This window comes from Nilaparvata lugens, chromosome 11 (assembly GCF_014356525.2).
Source record: "Nilaparvata lugens isolate BPH chromosome 11, ASM1435652v1, whole genome shotgun sequence".
Lineage (NCBI taxonomy): Eukaryota > Metazoa > Arthropoda > Insecta > Hemiptera > Delphacidae > Nilaparvata > Nilaparvata lugens.
Window position 1 is genome coordinate 20327087 of NC_052514.1, and position 23305 is coordinate 20350391.

The 23305-nt window shown below is 33.0% G+C and overlaps 2 protein-coding genes across 15 annotated transcripts in view; one reads left to right on the top strand and one right to left on the bottom strand.

The window, feature by feature from the left end:
• The window catches only part of LOC111050232 (kelch domain-containing protein 1), a 50089-nt gene that overhangs the window by 17921 nt on the left and 8863 nt on the right, over window positions 1-23305 (bottom strand). For 2 of the 8 annotated variants that reach the window (XR_002606039.2, XM_022336513.2), the window contains exons 1-4: window positions 6787-7046; window positions 4957-5173; window positions 2581-2633; window positions 646-734 (exon numbers count right to left, since the gene is read on the bottom strand). Coding sequence is in view for 6 of the 8 variants with exons in the window: in XM_022336513.2 (XP_022192205.2) it covers window positions 646-734; window positions 2581-2633; window positions 4957-5148 (334 nt within the window). In the remaining 2 variants the exon portion in view is untranslated. Of the gene's footprint in view, window positions 1-645; window positions 735-2580; window positions 2634-4956; window positions 5174-6786; window positions 7063-7187; window positions 7450-23305 lie in introns of those variants that run through there. The other 6 variants (XM_039437806.1, XM_039437809.1, XR_005572480.1 and 3 more) reach the window with 5 other exon arrangements.
• LOC111063100 (serine/threonine/tyrosine-interacting protein-like) overlaps window positions 7192-23305 on the top strand; it is a 29277-nt gene continuing 13163 nt past the window's right edge. Inside the window, exons 1-4 of one of the 7 annotated variants that reach the window (XM_039437813.1) lie at window positions 10596-10709; window positions 19169-19233; window positions 21726-21964; window positions 22955-23143. In XM_039437813.1, coding sequence (XP_039293747.1) covers window positions 19186-19233; window positions 21726-21964; window positions 22955-23143 — 476 coding nt within the window. In that variant the 5' untranslated portion in view covers window positions 10596-10709; window positions 19169-19185. Of the gene's footprint in view, window positions 7301-8155; window positions 8553-10595; window positions 10710-19168; window positions 19234-21725; window positions 21965-22954; window positions 23144-23305 lie in introns of those variants that run through there. The other 6 variants (XM_039437816.1, XM_039437812.1, XM_039437810.1 and 3 more) reach the window with 6 other exon arrangements.

The window sequence follows — 23305 nt, forward strand, 5'->3', positions numbered from 1 at the left end:
TATCAGAATCATCCATTGTGATTCGAATTGGGGGCTATGAAAGAGTAAGAAAAGCTAGTGAATGTCGATGTTGTGCTGACTTAAAAAGCATGATGCAAACATTTTATATTTCTGTACAAATTCTATATTTTTATATGAACAATGAAAAACAACAAAACGAATATTTCACATTCTACTATTAAAATTGTTTTGAAATTTTTGAATAGAAAACCTCTTATTTTCCACTATTTTTACATGTTTATTGAATCGTATTCCATCAAACTTGCAATCATTTTGAAAATGTTGATGTCCATGACCATTTGTCAATTTATTTATCTTCCAATAAAACAATACATTTAAGTAGTAATTTATGTTAATTGAGATGTTTCGATGTATAGGAAGTCTTCCGATAAATCAAATGAAATTGATATGAAGAGTATATTATTTATTCATTGGCTAGAGCATAATATTTTAGAGTATAATATTTTTAAAAACACAAGCAGAAAAACCTTGAAATGCAAACTTGATTATTTGAGGGTAAATCTGTAATTGGATCACAATTCAGTCCATCGAATTACAAGGGAAAAATTTCAATGACTCAATACTTATAGTCTGAATAAGTTGACATGATTACAAACAAATATGATTGATTGTTCTATAAATTACCTCCAAATATATACAATGAGCCGTCATGTATAACAGCACAAGAGCCACAGCTTCCAGGGGGTGCTACACCGAAAATGGCATGTTTGGTGCTGCAATAGAGTGAGAATATATGGATAAATACTTAATAACAAATGTATTGTTTCATACAAGTTGTAAAACTTTAACGACCGGCTACAACAAATTTGGGAACTTTACCAGTGGACCAGAGTATATTTTGTGTTTCTTTTTCACAATAAAAAAATTGCAACCCAAAATAATAATCAATAATGAATAATGCGTTTTATTACCACCATAAGAAACAAACATGTTTTCATGCATTCTGCTTAAAATTATTTGCTAGAGCAATGAATTATGAAAGTCGTTCAATGTTTTTAAATAGTTTAAATTAAGAGTCAACATCTTGGAGACACATGTAATGATTATGGAAATTCAAGTTTTTCGAGTGTCAGTCGTTTCGGCTATGTCTATGTAGACACATGCATCATACATCTGATATCAAGATGAAATTAATATACGGAATTCAACTACGCATTCAAGCTGAATATGGCATCTTGGCGTGGAGGGTGCCTCATCCAATGTATTGCAGCCCCTTGCACTTTCACAAAGATCACTCATTAAAACGCTTCTTTTGAAAAATAACAGATACCCTACTCATTTGTTGTTCCTGGAATTTCCAGTTTTCAATATTAAACAGCTCTTCATTAAAAGCCTTCTAATCTTTATTTTTAAAAAAACAATTCCCTATTATTTACAGAAATTCAGCATAATACCAAAAATAGATATCAACATCCAAATCCCTCGTCTCGAAAACTCAATGCAATTAATCAAGCTCTTTCAATTTGGCTCATTGGCTTTATCGTAATGCTCCTTCAGAAATTCTATCAATTGGTGAGGGGTGCATCAATTGGCAATCTATAAGCGTGGAGTGAGCAGGTGGCTTCTTAGTATTGGCCCGGCGGCTGCAGAGGCTCTGTTACGGTCTCCTTATGTCTATCTATATTGCTCCTAGTAGTCCATCCTTACCTATTGAGTTTGTTCAGTTTTTTTTCTTCCCCTTCAACCACAGATACTGTACTTTTTATTTATATTTTGATCGTGTGTTACCTTAAATGCCGCAAATTGAATTAATTATTTTTTTTTAGTTCAAGTCACTTGTTAAACTATTATTTTTGCTTACAATTTTCAATTTCTTATTTTATTATTAATTTTCTTATAGTAACTAGATTTTATATAGTATCTAGTGTCAATAAAGAATTGTTATTATTTTTTTTTCGATTGTCAGAAGACTCCTCCATGCACACGGACTTATCGTCCAAGCATGGAGTTATTCATCTACTTTCTACTTGTTTTTCATATTAATGAAAAACTATACTTGTTTTTCATATTAATCTAATATACTACGTTTACTTTGTTTTTACATACTATTTAATGTATAAAGTTTTTGAATAAAATGAAATTGAATTGAAATTCCTATCAACTTTGTTCAAGCCTTGCTAAAACGTGCCAATACTACAATGTTGATAGAATGAACATTTAAAATAGAATGAGAATTAAAAATTTTTAAGCCAATAAAACAAAAATCACAAAACCTTGCAAATGATTTGATTAGTAATAACATAGAGAAACAATAGCGTAAGTAGATATCCCATGGTATAGGGAATTTATGTCGCAACATTTACTGTTATCTCAAGCCGATTACTGTCGATTATTGTAAATTTTTACTGTTTTGTTGGGGTGAGAGTGTATGAACGGCACAATTTGAGAGACTACCAGCGTCACACAGCTGCATAGGAAAGAACTACGTGAACTATCGGCTTGGGATAACAGTAAAAGTTGCGACATAAACAACCTATACCATGGGATATCTACTTATGCTATCGTTTCTCTATGGTAATAATTTACAAGAATATTTACTTCATGAAAAATGGAACTTACTAGACATCATTCAGAGTATTGTATACCCATAGTATATTTGGATCACAGTAATCCTGGAAAAGAAAAATTTTATTTTATTTTTCAAGTGATGTAATTAAATTAAGATTTTTTAATAAAATATTAGAGACACAAGTGTTCTAAGCAAAATTGAGAGAGAGGGGGACCAATTAACGGAATATGCATTCCACAACAACAAAAAAAATGGTATTGTTGGAGAGGAGTAGGAAAATAAAGAAAATGAAGTGACAAGTAAAAAGTAAATTCGTATGGCTTTTGTTGGTGGGGAGTCCCTTGCGGGAAAGTGACAAGTATTTTTTATTAAGCAACACACTTATACAGAAATTTATATATTACATGCAATGATTTAAGCTATTATTAGAAAGCAGAAGTATGATTCATTTGTATGATTTATATGTGAAAAAGTTCCAAGTTCAAGTCAATATCACTAGAAAAATTAACCAATAGAGTTGTATGATTTAATACACAAAACAGCACAAAGCAGAAATTCAGCCAAAGACTTTTGACAAGATATAAGATAGAACACTAAATATAATTACAATATATAACACTCCTTTGTTAGTTTTTGATAAGTAATAAAATTAATCATACCAAAATAGCATTTGGAAGAATGACTATGCAGTCTATCGGTTAACTATTTCAAAAAGTAACTTCTATTATGTGTAATCCGCTAGCATGATGACACAACGAAACTCGTATCTCTGCATCTGCTCTAGTTATAATCTTCCAGTAATAATTATTGTAACCCTATTACTATCAAGAGAAATATTGTTTGGGTCCACTCTAATATATGAACAGTGAATATACAGATACTGTGTTTCGGAAATGTTTAGTCAAATAAATTTTTATTGGAATTGATTAACTCAGAGCAGAGCACTGTTGCTAAGATCACGGTGAGAGCAGAGTAGGCCTACGTGTGACTTACTGGTAAGTCAATGTGACTAACTTAGACAGACCAGTTACATAACTCAGTACATGACCGATACGGCTGTGCAGTCAAAACCCTTAACGTCACTTCGATGTAGGTCTATAATCACTTTACAGGTGAACAGAGATGATTAATTACAAATTTATTTCTACCTGAGCATAAGAGATTGGCGTCATTTGTCATTTGGTTGTTGTGTCTACAACTCATTTTTGTTTATTTCTTTGCTGCTCTATTTATTTGAGGATATTTTTCAATATTGACAAATGAAACTGGACAGTCCAGATTATATAAATGAGTTTTCCTTGATACAATCACCGAATTGGTTGTAGGCATTTCAATATCAGCTGTTGATCCAGCTATACAGGTGCTGCTCATTTGCGTCATTTGGGGCTATTGCCAGTGAGTGTCTGGTCACGGAATCAGGAAACCCTAGTGTTCTTTACTCCGTGGTCTGGTTGAGATGGTTTGAGGGCCTCCTACAGCCAGGATATGTATGGTCTCTCTGTTGATGTGTTAAGGAAGGTCATTGTTGTTACGATTGATCCCCTTGTACTGCTGGATGCCTGTTTGTTGAATGGAATATTCCCTGCTTGTCTTCAAGTCACTAAAACTGTCCCAATTTACAAAGCTATATGCAGCATGGCTTTCGTAAAGAAAGATCCACAACCTATGTCCTTTTATCTCTGATTGAGACCATGCGTGAGGCTTTTGAGAGTCGTGAGTCAGTGGACCTGAATCCTGATACTCTGAGACCTATCAAAGGCATTCTTGTGCCGCATGATGTCCTGCTCGGAAAACTAAAAAGGTTTGGTGTACATGGTCATGCAGGAACAATGATTGAGTTATTTTCCTCCACCTACTGTCTAAAGTACTTACTTTACTCCCTGGAACATTATGATAGAGTGTCACTTTTTCGCTCATGGGACTAGATAAAAGAAAAACTCCCAATGGACTAAAAGTAACTCCATTTGAATAACATGGGAAGCATCTTTATTTTAAAAGCTTACATTGGGAATAGGGTGGAAGGTTTAAGCTTAGATGAGAAACCATGTAGAGTTATTATTGTAGCTAACTGAATTCAAGACCACAACCAGAAATTTGATCAACTTATAAAATATATGTTTCAATGTTTATATGCTATACTTATTACATACTTAATAAGGATGTATGTAGACTATAAAAATTTATACATATCGTTCAAATATTTCATGGTTTTCAAAATACCAGCCTATAAATATTTTTCATCAGAATCAAATCTGAAACGATCATTTTTGAAGTTGATCAATATTACAACTTTTGCCGATAGATAGCGCTATCGGCAGTGCCCGGCTGAAAACTGTTTTCTACAGCAGAATATGATAGGTAGCCTACACTATTTGTGGAATATTAGAGGTAGAAGGGAATGAGACGTGAATAAAGTTGAAACTTACATTAGCTGGTGCGGAAACACAGCGAGTACCGCCCCAGACGATAAGCTCGTTTTCGAATGCTATTGCCACGTGACCTGATCTCGAGAATACCTCACTGTGATCAGGCTCAGGTACGCATATATCGTCGTTGTAAAGGTCACTATCAATGGAATCATTCGGCTCATAATCACTATCTGCTAATGATGACATCATTTACATCAATACAAACATGTGCAGCCTGTAAAAAAGTTATGTCATTAGGCAACTTTAAAAAAATAAAATATGAAGACACATTACTTTGTCAAAATATCGATAGTATGAACATGAAACTCATATAATGAAAGCAAACTGGAATAACTAACTGAATTAGTAACTAATCAATAACTAGAAATGAAATAAAATATAATTTATATTAGCGTTAATATTTAAACATAGTTTTCATTGAATGTCATGCTTTTGATTGGCTAGCTTGATCACGATTTACAAATCAAGATTCCAAACTGAAGGCTATAATCATTACTTTCTTATTGTATTGGAAATTTGTAACTAATCACTTATTTTACCAATTTTGAACATATGATGAGTTCGCTGTAGCATTTTGGAAGTGAAATTGATTATACTTTAATATGGACCAATATAAATCATTTTAAAAATCACTAAACTGATAAACAGTCAGTAATCTTTCAGGTTACGGTAAAGTAGGCTACCTTTATTAATACTTGTAATTATCCAGCTTTTACTTTTTCACGTTCCAAAACATTTTTTGGAAATTGTAGAACGTTGAACCAATTAAACGTGGGGATTTTACTTATAATTTCATATAAGCCCCATAATAAAATTCAAAAAGATGGAGTAGCATATTTAATTACTGCGGCGGCGAGAAACACAGTTCCAATGGCTAAACAGTAATTGTGCTCGATATCGATATATTTTAATACTATCGATACTATCAATATATTATTTTAATATTGACATGGAATATAGGCCTAGTAAAAGTAATGTCTAGGTCTAAAATAAATCAAAGTTGAATCTAGCCATTGATAAAGCAATGGAATTTTCAATTTTCAATTATTTGTCTAAAAACATTGAGGTGAGATTATATTTGATAATGAGTTCCAACCATATATCAATCAAATATGAATAAAAGAGAATCCATTAACTTTCAAAAGGAGAATAACGTTTACTTACAACTTTATAATCGTTACCAGATCATTCATATTAACTTATGTCTCAAATCAAAAGTTACATTGAAGCAAGAAGAAAGTATGATTATTAAGTTATAAATATTGACAGAATGGTCAGTTAATAATTTGAAAATACTCATGAATTGGTTTGTATTTGATTTATTCTAGATGTAGATGCGAATTTAAGTAAAATAAAATGTTAATACTAAAAAAGCCAAAATATTAAATGACTCTGTTGCATATCCATACTTTTTCACTATTAAAATTAAACTTGAATCTTAAAAACATTTATCAAGTGAAAATGCACTTACATTGGTATTGACGATCGTTTCGACCTGTTGTTGGTCATCAGTTGGTCTACAGTCTGATGATGACTAACAACAGGTCGAAACGATCGTCACTACCAATGTAAGTGCATTTTTACTCCATAAGTGTTTTTTTTAAATTCAAGTTATATATTAAATGAGCAGGCCTAAGAGTTGGATCTGCTTATTCACGAAGGAGTTGCGGTTAACTTGCAGGAAAGATAAAAGAATACCATAGTAGAATACTTTCTAAAATTTAATGGAAACTATAAAAATGTAAATAGGTATATTATTATAATAAATTTTTATTATAGCATTAAGAACAATATTATTATAAGTGGAAAAAATAAAGCCACACTCACCGCATAAGACTAGTAAGAACTCGACAAGACTTTACAAACATCAACAGGTTTTAGATCTGCCTTTAAATTATTATGTTCAGTATTGCAATTGATACCAAGTTTTCAAACAGAATGAATTAGAGAGATTGATAGTTATTCAATGCAAAAGCTATGCAATATGCATTCGATTCCAACACAAAAATATTTCTGGTAGAGCTAATTGAGGACTAACCTATAATATGAGTATGTGATGTCAAATTCTTGTGCAGTGTGCAGTAGTTACTAGACATTTTTCCACTGCCATCTTTATAATAATGAGTTAGAATAATTGAATTAAATTATTAAAAGAAAAATTATTATCTTTTTTAAATTAAAATATTGAACGAAATTTTATATTTGAATTTGGTTAGAAGTTTACTTACCTAGGCTACACTTTGTGCGACTCTAATCGTACTACTATAAATATAGACGCTGATACCAGACCTTTCAACCTGACTTATTTGAATTGAAGACTCTCATCAAGACTTTTTCAGTAGTAAGAAAAATAAATTTTACTACTAATGCACTAATTTTACTGCACAACTAAGTTAATTTGGAAGTTTTCTCTTTTTGCTTTTTCACTTTGACTCATAACCTCACTTTATTGGACCATGTATGTCTCAGGCCTTAGGCCAGTTATAGAATAGACACGCTGGGAAGTCTAGCCTCTAGCTAACATTTACTGTCAAATCCACCCATCTTGACGTCACGCATCGTATGGAAAACTTTCAGATTGTGTCTATTTCAGATTCAAGGTGTTTTCAGGTTACTAGCTAAGGGCAAAAACGATATCGGTTAAGTTATAATGTGTTATGTGATATCGGCTTCAAAGTTATAATGTGTTTTGAAAATAATAAGGTACGGTATTCTACAAAACTAATTTATTGTCATGCTGCAATGAGTCCACTCACATCATAACTAACTAGGGATAATATTACAGTTACAACTAACAACATTTATGTGTATAAATTTCAACTTACGCATGAAAAGATATTCTACTTTTTTCCTAAAAATTTCAGTGCAATTATATGCTGCGCAGGAGATTACCATTTTTATAAATAATAATTACATAAATAAATAACAATCTGCTATGGAAAACAAGCTATGTTTAACAACAATGCATTGTTTAACAACAATGTAAGTTAAACACCACAAACACACAACAAACTCAAAAAAGTTTTCTAGTTTTCATACGATGCGTGACGTCACTTGTGACGTCAAGATGGGTGGATTTGGCAGTACATGTTGGCTTCATCGACTTTCAGTATGAATATACAATGGGCCGTGTCTATTCTATAACTGGTCTAAGCTTTCAACAGTGTACAGTAGTTTTGATTTTTAGCCTTTCGTGTTTATAGAAGGCTAAAAACTAACCTATACTAAAAACGAAAACTAACTCAGATCTAAAGCAATCTGCCAATTTCATTTGCAACAATTATTGTTTTGGTGATTCCTTGGTTGTTTATTTTTGTTTGGTTGAATGTCTAAAAAATTTAGAATTGTTTCAATATAGAATTTTTCATCTTGAAGTTTAGTATCAGTATTTTGCGCATTATCGTACATTAAATTGTTGGTGCTGTTCAAAAATTCATGTCACCAAAAATATCATCGCAATTTTACAACGAAAAATTATTATGAATCAATGGTTGTTGCTATCTGATCGTGAGAAAATTTTCAGTCGACGTCCTCTTACAGATTGTGTGAATACTGTTGGAATTGATAGTGAAAATAATATGATGAATTGTGAGGTATGTAAGCCTATATTAATTAGGTATACTGCAATAACAATTAATTATCAATTAAACCACGTATTAGCTATTTCACATGCTTACATTACTGGGTTAGAACATACAATAACATTTCAACCGGCTCAACTACTTAGGTCTATAGTGCGGTCCACGTTGAATTGAATTGAAAATTCCTTTATTCATCAAAATGCACAAAATACATATGAACAGTGTCAAATTACAACAAGAATTATTAATATCGTCACAAAATCATCCTTTACACATAAAGAAGTCACAAATTTTGATAGAAAACAAAATTCTAAAATCTTGCAGTCAAATTGACATACTCCTGCAAAGAGTATAGGGATAGTCCCACCATATATTCCTTCAATTTTTTTTGTAGGTATTCAACCTCCTCTATTTCTTTCAACTCTCTAGGAAGTATATTGAAAATTTTTCTCCCCATAAAAAATGTTTTTTTCTTAAAGTAATCCAATCTATGCCTCTCCTCGATCCTTCCAAATCTGGTGTTGTAGTCATGTGTTTCGTTTCGTGATCCTGTTGACGAGTATTTTTTAAAGTACATGACTACGTCAAAAATACGCCCATAGATTGTTAAGATTCCAAACTGTGTAAAAACGAGTTTTACTGAGTCTAATCTTTTTAACTTCATTATTATTCTGAGAGCTCTTTTTTGTTGTAATAGTATCTTATCAAGGTTACTCTTGGTTGTACTTCCATAGATAGCAAGTCCGTATGCCAAATGAGAATGTATTAAAGAGTGGTACAGGCATTTCATTGTCTGTATACTGCAGATATCGGTCAATTGCCGCAAAGCAAAAAGGCCGGGGGATATCTTTTTCACAACCTGAGAAACATGTTTATCCCATGATAAGCTGCTATCAATATCAAGGCCTAAGAATTTAGTGCCATCCACTAGTTCTAAGGTTTTGCCATTTATTTCAACATTTGGGGACCAATAATTAATTCTTTGCCTTGTTGAAAAAGGAACTACAATGGACTTGCTGGCGTTTAAAAGAAGAATCCTATTATTTAGAAATTTATTAATGGAAGACAAGCCAACAGCGGATGCTGCTTCAATCTCTTCAATGGATTCACCCGAGAAGATGATGTTTGCATCATCAGCATAAAGACAAACAGCAGCTTTCCCCGTTATAACGTTAATGGCAGTATTTGACTAACTTTTATGTTGCTATCCTTTCCTATCATTCCACAAAATAGGTGGTACTATCCTTTTTTAGCTGCATAAAGATGCCAAATATGTTATTGACAATATGGAAATATAATTAATTAAGGCAGAGAACAGGCAACGCTGCTCTTCTATCTTTATCCACTGCCATTATAACGTGGACCTCACTATAGGCACTTGTTTTGACTTAGCAGTCTTCAATAATTTTTCCGGAGGTGACACACGTTATTCAACTTATGCTTTGCCAGGAAAGTCTATTTCAGTGCAAAACATTATATTGCTCACATGTCATTGCTACAAAAAATTAAATTGTACGGTAGGCTAGTTGTTTTGTTAATTCCTTCATTACTCCGGCTTTCAGGAGCTTCAATCTATTGTGTGTCTTGTATGTTTGTAAAATTAAACATAAAACACATGGAATCAATAAATTTTATTTATAGAACTTACTTTACAGTCTACAAAGATTGCGATTCGCACTAAAAGTTTCGCACTACTAAGTTTCTATATGTAAGTTATATCAACGTCTAATTCCTAAACTACGACTCTCAAAGTCTATTTATTAATAAACAGAACACAATTCTCTAAAATGATTGTGTTTATATTTCACATCTGGCTATATATGTCATGAATTTCGGGGATGCGATATTTTAATTTTTTACATACTCACTCGCTCACACACTTTTTTACTATCCACAGCTGTTTCAGACAAGGATGAATTATCCTGTTAGTGTCGTTCAGCGAGTTTTCTCAAGGATGAGACCTAGTGCAATCGAATGTTTATAGCATAAACCTACTATGTTCCAAATTTCGTGAAAATCGTTAGAGACGTTTTCGAGATCCGTTGAACATATATATAAAATAAGTTAATTGAATTAGAAAATGTGTTTTTAAAAAGATTATTTTATTTACTGATACATGTTTACAGCACGGCAGAGAAACTCAGACTGAGCGCTCCCGCCTTGAATAAGTTACAATGCAGAATGATGGCTCAGCTCTATCTATACTATACTATTGGGAGAGGGTACATAACTCCTCCCGAAAATAAATTTAAGTTTTGACAATAACATGCTAGACTAAAATTTTGCTAAGGCTAATATTACAGATAATAAAAATATCAAAAGTTATTACAAACGATTACCTAGCTGGACTAATATAACTTATAGTTGGTAATGGTTGCACTTCCACTTTAGCATTGCTAATTGCATAATTAACCCTTAGTTACTATCGTGGTATAAACTTACACTGTTACTATCCCACGTCTCTAAGACGTCTATTTTTCAAATTCGAATTTTGACCTTAAGGTATTTTGTAACAGGCCTGGCTCGTACATCATCACTTTTTCTGGTCTTTCTTCCTATTATTAATATAAATAAAACCTTTCAAAAGTGGTTTTTTTCTTAAAAAATGTCAGCACCAAAGATTGTTTACATTTATTTGACATAGTTTTTGAAAAGAACCCTTTTGTTTATAAATGTGTATGTAAATGACTAAAACATGTTTTGTATACCATTATTTGTAAGCTAGATGGCATCTTTTTATATTGGCTTTAAGAAACTTGTCACTAAATATATCTTATTTTTGTGATTTAAAAATGCCTCACAATTTAAATTTTACATTGGCGGGAAAAACTCACATTAGCACTACCCAGACGTCTCACGGACGTATTTTTTACCTATGAATATTTACTCATTTAGAAGGTCAACATAAGTTGTTAAGTGCTCATAATGTTTCTTTTAATGATTTATAGCATATATGCCTTTAAAATGTAAAATTATTTCCAAACATTATAATATATAAACTTTTATTATTTTTGAATTTCGGGACATCAATAATAACTAATTTTAGTTTTGAAGCACATGAGATCATTTATTACATATTTTTAACATATATGCAATACAAGCTTAAATTAAATATTAACTGAAATACAATATTAAAATAAGAAATAGGTATTAGCTTCTTTGAAAAAGATACAAATTACGAGCGTTATTTTATTAGTGCACAAGTTTTGGATTACAGTTTCTGCTTGGCTACTATTAAAACTAATACTATTTTAACAAATACAATATTTTAAAAAGGGAAAGTAAACATTTTAATGAATAAACTGAATATAATGAATAAATAAAATGCTGAATATAATGAATATATAGGGTCAAGAATAAAAAAGTAAGATTGAGAGTGTTACAAATAGGCATTTCAGTAAACTTACTGACTGACATCACCACTGTCTCTAGGATTGCACTTACTTCTGCTCAGCTGAAAAACACTTTCTGCAAATTTTCTTAGCACACTCCACACCGATGGCAGGGATACCTTGTCTGGAGCTTTTTCTTGGGAGGACAAAAGGCACAGGTTTTCCTCTTGGCTAAGACATCCGGCTGTTGCTGTTGTCCGGTTGGTTCAGCTTCGTCCTGGAGTCCAAGGATTCGTTTTATTGAGAAGGCCAAGTCTCTGTCGAGCCGTCCTCTTTCAAGTCTTCTTTGCATGTGGGGGTGGGTCAAAGATGCAGCAAGACTTTTCATAAATGTCATTCTGGTGATGTTTTTCGAAGTGTCTTTGTAGGATTGGTGTAATACGAACGCATTTACACCAGATGCTACGTCTAACATTGAGTAGAACACAGCCATTGGCCACCTTTTTGTACGCCTGTTAGATGAATGGTTGGCACACTTGAAATCTAGGCCATCAACACCTCCTTTAGTGTGATTATAGTACACGATGATTTCTGGCTTGCCCGTGTCAGGATCATCTTGCTTGCTATGGTGCATTGAAGACACCATTATTACTGCCTTTTTCTGCTTTGGGACATAAGACATTAGGGTAATGTCATCAGTAAATCCATAGATAGAGGATGACACGTTTCGGCCAGCACTTGGTTTAAACTCCTCTGGTATTTCCGTTTTATTTTTCTTTACAGTCCCAACGTAGGTTAAGTCTCTCTTTTTCAGTTCTTTAACTAGTTCTATTGAAGAGAACCAGTTGTCTCCAGTGATGTTTTTTCTCGACTTTTCAATCGGTTTTACCAATCTCAGCACTGATTGGGTGGGTTTGCTAAGCCTTTTTTCAACTGAACTCAGTCCCTGACTATAACAGTCCTTCCCACTATACACATACGCATTATATAAGTATTCAGTTCGAGCATCGGTCAAAGCCATAATTTTAATTCCATACTTTGCCGGTTTATTTGGCATATACATCCTAAACCAGCATCTTCCTCGAAATGCAATCAACATTTCATCAGCACATGCAGCCTCACCGGTATTATAGCATTGACAGTTATCTATAAATGACTGAAGCTGGTGAGAGATTGCAGCGGCTGGATCCTCCTTGGCTCGTTCTGTTCTATCAGCAGGGTTGTCAAACCTTAGGGCACCGAGTAAGAAAAGGAATCTTTCTTTTTGAATGAAAAAGACTAAGAAATTGTCATTCAAATTGTCAGTCTTTTTCATTCAATAAGAATAATTACCACAATATCAACTTCTCAACTACACAAAAAGTGAATCTTTCTTTACTGAAAGTGCACCTAAACACCTCACGACCAGTGCCGTCTGTTGCGTAGAAGGATAAAACAGACTCATTATTAGCTTTAAACACGGAAGTGTAGATCAACATGCCAACAAGAGCTCTCAACTCCATCATATCCATGTCTTGAATAAAAGATAAACTCTTCCGTTTGTACTTTCCCCGAAGTTGACTGATCTTTAGGTTTGTCCAACGCAAAATATCTTGAAAAATATTTTCCGAAAAGAGTAGCTCAAAAATCTGCAAAGGACTTGGATTATCAACCAAACGTTTGGCTTTCTCTTTCAATGTTGGAAGTTTCAACACAATATTGTGAGCTCGTGTTCTAACAATTGCATTTGGTTCCTGTTTTCTCCATTTAAAAGCAGTCTTGTTTTTAGTTTCTTTTCCGAAATAGTATAATTCATCATTAGATGGTTTTCCGGCTCCTGAAACAACAGATTCAATGACGTCATCCATGTGTTGATAATGTTCATCAGTCATAGGAGCAGTTTGTTGACGCTCGTCAAAGTCATCACTGATCTCATAGTCAATGTCCGGGTCTAGTTGGGAGTCATTAGGTGGAGACAAAACAGGTTGAACAAGTTGTAGACTTGGTGATCTTTGGATTCCATCATCGTCGTCACTCACCTCTTGCTCACTTTCCGATTGATGATCACTAAATTCAAAATTTGGATCTTTGTCAGTATCATCACTTCCAAAGTCAGAGAGATCACTATCTTCGCCATGAGAACCAAGAACATCACTAAGCATTTGTTCAACGGACTGTTCGTAATGCTGGTCGTTGATGGACACTCGTTGTCTCAAAATAAGTGATGGTTGATTCGGAACAGATCCAGAGGGCGATGGAACTCCAACAGGAGGTTTGTTCGGTAAACTGTCCATTATGGAACAATAAAAATATCACCTTCTTTCACTAAGACTATCGAACGTCTATCAGACACAATACATAAAAAAATTACATCATAACTACCAAACAATATGACGCGACTTAAGGACAAAAGAATCGTCAGAGTTTACAAAATCCAAATCTTTAATTTCAAGTTCATCAATTTTACTAATATCATTCAGATCAATAATTTTGGAATGTATTTTTTGTGGTAGATTACTCAATTTCTGTGCAAATGGAGTAGTAACTGACGTGAATGGAAGTTTGATACCTGTCATGTTGTCATTAAAATCGAGATTAAGAAGAAAAGATGACGGAGTATTTATAGTTTCATTATTAATATTAATCTGGTCAAACTTATATACTAGAATACAATATTACAATTTTCGTAATAATTCAAAAATACTTTATCATTGATAACTTCAATTTTCATACAATTATCTAAATTTTTGTTGTTAATCACAGACGAAATACAGTGATCATTGATTAGCTTTTTAACAGTACAAAATGAAATACTAGAAAATATTTGGCAATTGGTCAATTTCCAGAGCTCTTTGTTTTGAGATACAGACACAGAATTTTCCTTTAATTTCATTGTGTGAACTTTTGAATCGATTTCAACTGGATAGGACAAAAGGTCATCTATCAAGTAAATCATTAAATGTTGGTAAGTTTATAACATAAGTAATAAGAGTTTTTGACAAAATGCATGTACTATTGCTAATTTCCCATAAAATACTAAAATTTGTACTTGCTAAAGTATAATATTGTTATAATTAACTAATCTACTCAAGTCCTCGTTACTAAGAATAGAGGGGGGTGGAGTTTGCCTTCTCTGCTGCTACGTCGTCATTAATTTGTTGGTCTAGTAATTGAATAGTCGTCAGAGTCATTGGGTCAACTGCAACTTACATATTAACTCAACAATTAAAGCGGTGTCATTAGTTGTTCCAATGCCTTATTATTAGAATTAATATGTTCAACATCATAGTTACCTTTCTTTATTAGATCATGATTCATAGCTATATCCAATTTTTCGTTTTCAACTAAATGTAGTTCATTACTTTCAATTTGATCAATTACTTTGTCGAGGCGATGTTGTTTGTCGTCAGCTGTCATAAGTCGTGTCAACAATGATATGGCGTTCCCTAATCCATTAATTAATCCTCTTTAAATTTTCTATTACTAGTTTGAAAATCATTTCTAACTTATAATATTGGTCATGTGAAATTTTCTTCAGAGTTAATTATGTCAGTTGAAATGTAAGAGTCTTGTGAGTTATTTATACTGTCCTGTAATTTCAATGATTGTATTTTGAGGTCAGTCACATTAGTAAAATGAATAACTTTGTAGGTGTCGTTCATGTCCTATTTCAATCGGAATTATGCCGGCTGTCTTGGTCAAGTGAGTCAGTGTGTAAGTTGGTACTGCTGGGACCAGGAGCAGGAGAAGAATGGTGATTGTTGTCATGTAGAACAATAGTATTGTCTTTCATTAAGGCCAAGACATTCTGTTCAAATGAATCTGAATTACATTTCGTTTCAATTTGAACTGATCGCCTTCTCTAGTAGCTGTACTATATCTACTTATCTAGCAACATTTTTATGCAACTTTGCGTTTTTAATAAAAATCCTTTCCGGTATTTTTGGTGGTTCTTCTCTATTTTTGTTGAGCTTCCGTCCGTTGCTCTTTTTCGTCAATCATTTTTTTGTAAACAGCTCTTCTGAATTGCGGGATTATCTTCATCTTGATTTTTTGGCAAATAATTTTGGATTCCAAAAGTTAATTCGTTTGGAGTCAAGTTGAATTTATCTTTTATGGAATCGTTGTTGGTTCTCAATGCTAATCTAAGTTTTTGTTCGACACTATGTTTAGGAAATTTGATTTCGTGTGCTTGTAGAATTTCGATTAATGTTGAATGAGTTCTTTCAATTAACCCTTGAGATTGAGGGTGGTACGGTGTAGTGAAATAGATTTCAATGCCATTGACTGCTGTAAATTGTTTGTACAAAGCGTTGTTGAATTCTAACCCGTTATCGGTTTGAATACATTTCGGGATAGGAAATACTGAAAGATAATTATTTAAATTCTTTACTATTTCTACAGCATTAGCTGTTTCAGAGTATAAGCGGAAAGTCTTTTTGAAAAGCGGAAAGTCTTTTTGAAAATCCTCACAAAAACTGTGAGGATTTTGACGTTATCGTAGGTGAATGTGTTCATTTGAATTTTTTCGAAAAGCTTTGTAGGCGTGGGAGTAATTTTGAATTTTGTTTTAATCGGATTTCTTTCGTACTTTGTTTTCAAACAAGTTTCACATTTATTTACAAATTCTGTTACATCTTTGTGCATTGCTGGCCAATAATAGTTTTTACGGATCTGTTTATAATTTTAATTGATTCCTCTATGGAAGCTCTTGTCTTCATGACATCGGGCTATTATCATTTGTTGTTCATCCTTATCGGTTATGTCAGCGTTCATTCTCTTATAGATTCGAAATTTAACTGAAGGAATTAGTTTTACTATTCCCTCTGTTATTGCACTTAGTAGTTCTGTTTTCAAAGTTTCGAAAAATGGACTCGGGTTCGAAAATACTATACCGTATACAGTATCAGGTTTTAAATATTCCTTAATCTCTTCTACATTGTTTTTGATATCTCGGGAGTCTCTATACTTGAAAGTGATTCTATTTTTGTTGAAGATCTTTTTAAATTGGGGTTTTCCTTTACCTCTCGTAACTACTATTTGATTGTTTTCTGTATTTATAATACAATTATCGTCCATTATGCCTATTCTATCATCTGAACTTTCTTGCGAATACTGAGTCGATAATGAATCGTTATCATTGTCCCTATCTGTATTAATTACAATGTTTTCGTTTACAGTTTCTACATCGTTTTCGTTATGTTCAATATTTACATCACCAATCAAACTGTCACCTAACTGCACTTCTAAGTCATCAAGTATACTCTCGTTTATAGATGGAGGAGCTTCATTGTTATTGAACCTGAGAAGCTCATCAATATTAATGTCATCATACTCATCGTTGTCGTTGGCATTATTTTGCGCGGGAAAGCCTAGCAACAGTTCATCTTGGAATCGTAGAAAGTGATTGTCCTCATTTGCCATCATATTTACATTTCAGGGTCTACAAAGAGCTACAGTCAGCTAGATCATTTCATCGTCCTTTCATATATTGCACCCTATAGTCATATTCTTCCATTAAAAGTTTCCAACGCATTAATTTTGTAATCGCAAGCATCTCTTTTCTATTGTCGAAAGATTTTGTTCGGCTGGATTTAGTGTACGTGACGCAAATGAAATTGGAAGATCTTTTCCATCTGTTATCTGAGAAAGTACAGAGCCAAGGGCGTGATTTGATGCGTCTGTAGTCAAAATAAATTTTTCATTCAATTTAGGAAGCTGCAAAATTGGGACATTAGTGATAGCGTCTTTCAATAGATTTACTGATTCAATAAATTTTGGATCTTTTGGATTAATGATTGATGTTTTTCGTAATGAGTTTGTCAAGGGCTGAGCGATTTTTGCAAATCCTTGAATCATTTTTCGATAATATCCTGCTAAACCAAGAAATTGTTTTATCTGTTTTGTAGTCTGTGGAATTGGAAATTCTTTGATTGCTTTCACTTTCTCTGGATTAGGCTGAATACCTTTTTCTGAAACGATGTTTCCTAAATACAGTTCTTTTTTGAAAAATTCAGTTTTGTCCAATTGTGTTTTCAGTTGATATTGTTTTAGTTTTTCAAATACAACTTTCAAGTGTTTCATATGTTCTACTAAAGAATCAGAAAATATTATAATATCATCCAAGTATACTAGCACATTTGGAAGGTCACAAAAAATCAAGTTCATAGCTTTCTGGAAATTGCTAGGAGCATTTTTCAAACCAAATGGCATTCTTACAAATTCATAATGACCATTTTCAGTACTAAATGCAGTTTCAGGAATTGATTCCGGATCAAGTTCAATTTGATGGAAACCGGAAACTAAGTCTATAGCCAAAAAGTAGGTTGCTCTACCTATTTTGGAAAATAAATCTTCAATGTTCAGAAGAGGGTAGTGGTCAGATTTGGGTTTTTCATTCAAATTTCTGAAATCAAGGACTAGTCTCACTTTACGTTTTCCCAAAGGGTCTGGTTTCTTAGGAACCACCCATAATGGAGAATTGTAGAGCGAACTAGAGGGCCTAATAATTTTTTGTTCCAGTAACTTGTCAATTTCCCTACTTATGTCTTCTCTAAACGCGATTGGATACCTATAATTTCTTGAATATACTGGTTCTTTGTCAGTAGTCACAATTTTATGCTTTAATAGATTAGTAGCAGTTAGTTTGTCATTTTCGAGTTTGATTATCTCAGAATATTTATGTAAGATGTTAATTATATAACTCCTTCCTTCATTAGACATATGGTCTGTTCTCAATAATGTAGAAATGTCTTCAACAGTGAGTGGATGATTGATCTGTTCACTGGAGTACAATTCACACTCTTCAATAGATAAAGTTTCAATCTCAACATCTTTCTTGATATCAGAAAAATAATTAATTTCTATGTCACCATTCTTGTTTACATTTGCAGCAATATTATACAATTCTAATTCCTTAACATTTACTATACACAACGTGTCAATCTTATCTCTATAATTTGTTTTTGGGCGATGTTTGAGTAGTAATGGTGGTACCCAGCAGCTGCATAATGAGCGTCCACTGGTCACCAGGTTGTTGAGTACTGAGTCCTGCTATCCGTGATGGATGATATCCGATGAACTAACACTTTTGCATTTGCGAAAACATCTCACTGATGGATCGGGCATGAAGAATTAAAATTCATTGAAAATTTAAATGATAATTGATCACAAACTTTTTGTCACTCGGTCCCTGTTCGGGCGCCAAATAAGTTAATTGAATTAGAAAATGTGTTTTTAAAAAGATTATTTTATTTACTGATACATGTTTACAGCACGGCAGAGAAACTCAGACTGAGCACTCCCGCCTTGAATAAGTTACAATACAGTAGACAATGCAGAATGATGGCTCAGCTCTATCTATACTATACCACTGGGAGAGGGTACATAACTTATATACAAATATACAGATTGCTCGCTTAATATAATAGGATTATAAAGATATGGTTAGAAGAGGAAGAAATTTCCAATAAGATTAATAGACTATAATTTGTTCCTTTGATGCTTTTGAGGTTTTTATGAGCACGCAAAGTTGAAAAAAGTAAATTTGTTCAGAGCTAGAATTTATACAGTTTGAACGTGCATAATATGTTCAAAAACATGAAAAAATTATTTGTCTTTTTGGATTTTTTTCGACTTTCCAACCATATCCTTAGAATTAGAATTTGACTGATAGTTTGAAGTTTTTCACAAATATCAAAGAATCTATAAATCTCGAAAAATAAGGTCGATATAAAATACTTTTACTGGTCATTTTTCGTTGCAAATGTAATGTAGAATCTATGGTCTTCAGCTGTTGGGACACTCTGTATATAGACTACAATAATAAACAGTAATTAGTGATCTGGGACTCGTAAATACCTAGTAACTTAGGTAAATAGAGATTGGGTGGTGTATTTACTTGAGGCCGGGTGAATACCCAAAAAACAGGGTATCTATATAGAGGAAAAGTTTCAGGCTGGAGACACAAGGTGACTTGAAAAAGTGCTGTATCTCTGGATTTTCAATTCAAATTGCAGTTCCCAGCTCATTACTACCAACCTAGACATGTATAAGGTATTAATTTTTTCTATTGCGATGAAATTAAGGTCTGGTTTCAAGATGGCAATCATTGTACAAGAAGCAATCAATACAATATCTACAAGTGTGATTAGGTATAAGGTCCTGATATTTATATTTTTTATTTTAGATAGTTACAAACTGTTCACAAAAGCATGTAGAATGCTGTTAATGATATAGTTTTCGTCTAGATGTAGGATGAAAATTTAATTGATACGATTAAAAAAATTATGTACTGAATTCAATTCAATTTTCTTTCCATCCATGACCAGTCTTTACACTGGATAGATTTCGTCATAAGGAATTAAAAACACAAACGTTCATAAAATTTACACAAACTATCGAGATGACATGTCAAAGAGACAAATAAAACGAGTGATCTCCTCTTCACTCAAGGAATATAGTGGAAGTTTGAGGAGTTTATCTCGAAGTACATTTAAATTGTTTATATTCCAATTCACGGGCACACAATGGAAGCCTGTTGAAAATTTTCAGTGTGCGAATTGGGAAACTGGTGTGTGATCTGGCCAATCGCAATTGTGGCAGGTCTACATCAGCACGTCTTCTAGTATAATAATCATGAACCTGGCCTCTTACTTGAAATTTATGTAGCTGTTCTAATTAACGAGTTAATCAGGTACTGACTGAAGACTGTGAGAATCCGCAGTTCTTTGAACAGTGGCCGGCAATGTTCCAGGTATGGCGAGAATGTAATGATGCGGATCACCTTTCTCTTGAAGAAGCAGAACCCTCTCACAACAACCCACTTGTCCCCAAAGCACAATCCCATAATTAATACCAGGGAGGCTTGAGAAAATTGGTTTAAAGAGGCTTGAGACACATCCTTCCAATGGTTTTGCTTATACTATCTTTAACCTCCCTCTATTTTTCCTTAATATTGAACTGATTTATCAATATCAATCCTTCCAATTATTGTTTTTTGCAGAATTTATCACTATTAGAGTAATGGAGTCACGTTCAAAAATATCATGATGTAAAAAAAAAAAAACAAAAAAACAATAGCAATGGCCCTGAAGGTCGATTTCGATGTTCTTTCTGAGAAAGGAAGAATTTACTGAGGTAGCCTATTCAAATAGGTACTTCTTCCTTACTTAATCTCAAATAATAATTAATTATTTTCCCAGTTGAAGGACTAAATTTATATAAATTAATAATTTGATTAATTATTATAGATGTGGGACATTTTAGTCAAGTGTTTTTCAATTACTTTCAATAAATATCTCAGTTTTGAAGGATTTTTTTTTAATTTCATTGTGTTTAACAGGGGAACCTTGAGACAAAAAACATCAGGATGGTAAATATTGATTAGCCTAAAATGCATTATAACAGGCAGAAAGTGTACAGATGTATTCAATGGTTCACTGGAGAGGATACAATGGATAAAAAGCTGAATTTTACAATTTAGAATGATTCATGCCATAAAACATGAAAAATAGCTCAAGCCTCCCACTTCTACCCTATTAAAACTAGGCTTTATAGTTAACCTTGTTCAAACTCCATACCTAGACCAACCTAGAATTAGTGTCTGCCAGGATTTTTATTAAAAAAATCAATTGACTACGTAGGCTACTGCAGTGTTTGATTTTTGAAAAGAAATTCATGCACTTTGTGAATTAGGACAAATATGATAAGTAACTTAGCCATTTCCATTTATTTGCAGAGCCACATTATCAAATTAATGATTGAGAGAAAATCACAAGGATAAACCCAAAACTGTTTCTCTCCCAAATTCTGATGTCTAAATAAGGTTGTGACACACAAATTATCTCAAAATTTACTGAATACTTTTTTCTAGGAACAGAACAAAGAAGAAAAGTATCCCGAACTGCCTTCTTGTCCAATGGTCCAGGAATGGACATACACTATGCGCCGTTCCATGCAAGAAATAGTTCCGAATCTTTTCCTTGGACCATACTCATCGGCAGTCAAATCCAAACTAGATGCACTTGAATCCTCAGGAATAACACACATTATTTGCATCAGACATCGGCTGGAAGCTCATTACATAAGGCCTAATTTCCCAGATAAATTCAGGTTTGTTTTATAGAATATTTTATTTTATCCTCTCCCATAGTTTTACTGTGCTCTTCATGATGACCAATTTGAAAATATTTTATTGAAATTCAGTTGAAGATCATCTTTCAAATTGAACGAGAAAATTCACTCAAAAATTGGAAGAAAAATGACTCTCCATTCAATATCCTGCAAAGGGTTTGTGTTATTATTATATTAGCCGTATCTAGCAATTTCTCTGCTCCGAAAATTCAAACCACCTTCAATCACTTTCACCATTCCTATGATGTTTGCTCTCTAGATTTTTATATTGCAATACAGATCTCATCATATACATTAGGTTGCATTCTGGTGTTGATGAAATCAAAAGTAGGAAAAAGAGTTGATCTGTTTAATTATTTCCAATAGTTGTGAATGTTAATAATGCCACACGCAGTACACTGACTGCATAGGCTCACTAATTTACGATATCAAATTTCTACTTCAATTAAAGTATCATGTCAATTCAACTTTTCACATTGACATGATTTGTTTCATAGTGATTATTAATTGCTGATGGCTATGCATTTATGTTTAATAATTCGTAGTGTTTTATTCTGAATAAAACTTAGAACAACAACTATAGAGTTTTTTCAACCACTTTCATTTTTTTATGATAAATGATTGTAATGCTCCATCATTGTTGAACCTGGTCTTTTCTTGATTAGGATGATAATAGGCAGGGAATGTAGAGACGAATAGTTACTGGCGGCTCATTGTCGTACGTCACTTTCTTTTTTCTCTAGTCAGATCTTTGTTAAATGGAAATTGGTGGGAAGTGACTTGAGGTAAAGCATCTAAATTCCGACTCTACTTTCCCTGTTAAGAAAAAGTTTTTACAGTAGGGTAGTGAAATATGATATGTTGATCAATCCAGTTCCATGAAGTGACTTCATAGTGTAATGACCATTTGCTTCATTCCATGTATTTTGAATACGTTCTGATAGTGTTACATTTTTATATTGTTTGCAGGTACCTAGTATTGGACATAGCTGACTCGCCGATGGAAAACATAATTTCACATTTCGGCAGAGTCAAAACGTTCATAGATGACTGTCTTCATAATTTCGGCAAATGCCTCGTACATGGAAATGCTGGAATATCTCGAAGCGCAGCGTTTGTTCTTGGCTATCTTATGCAAAAATACGGATTGACATTGAAGTAAGTTTTCTATAGGCTAACTCAACAGTTGAATTCAGGCACTATTCAAACTGCAAGTTTTTCCTTTCATGGCCATGTTATTAAAAGAGTTGAGATAAAAATGAAAATAATAAATTTATCAATCTTTTGTGCAGATTTTAAACAACAGCTAAGAAAAAAATG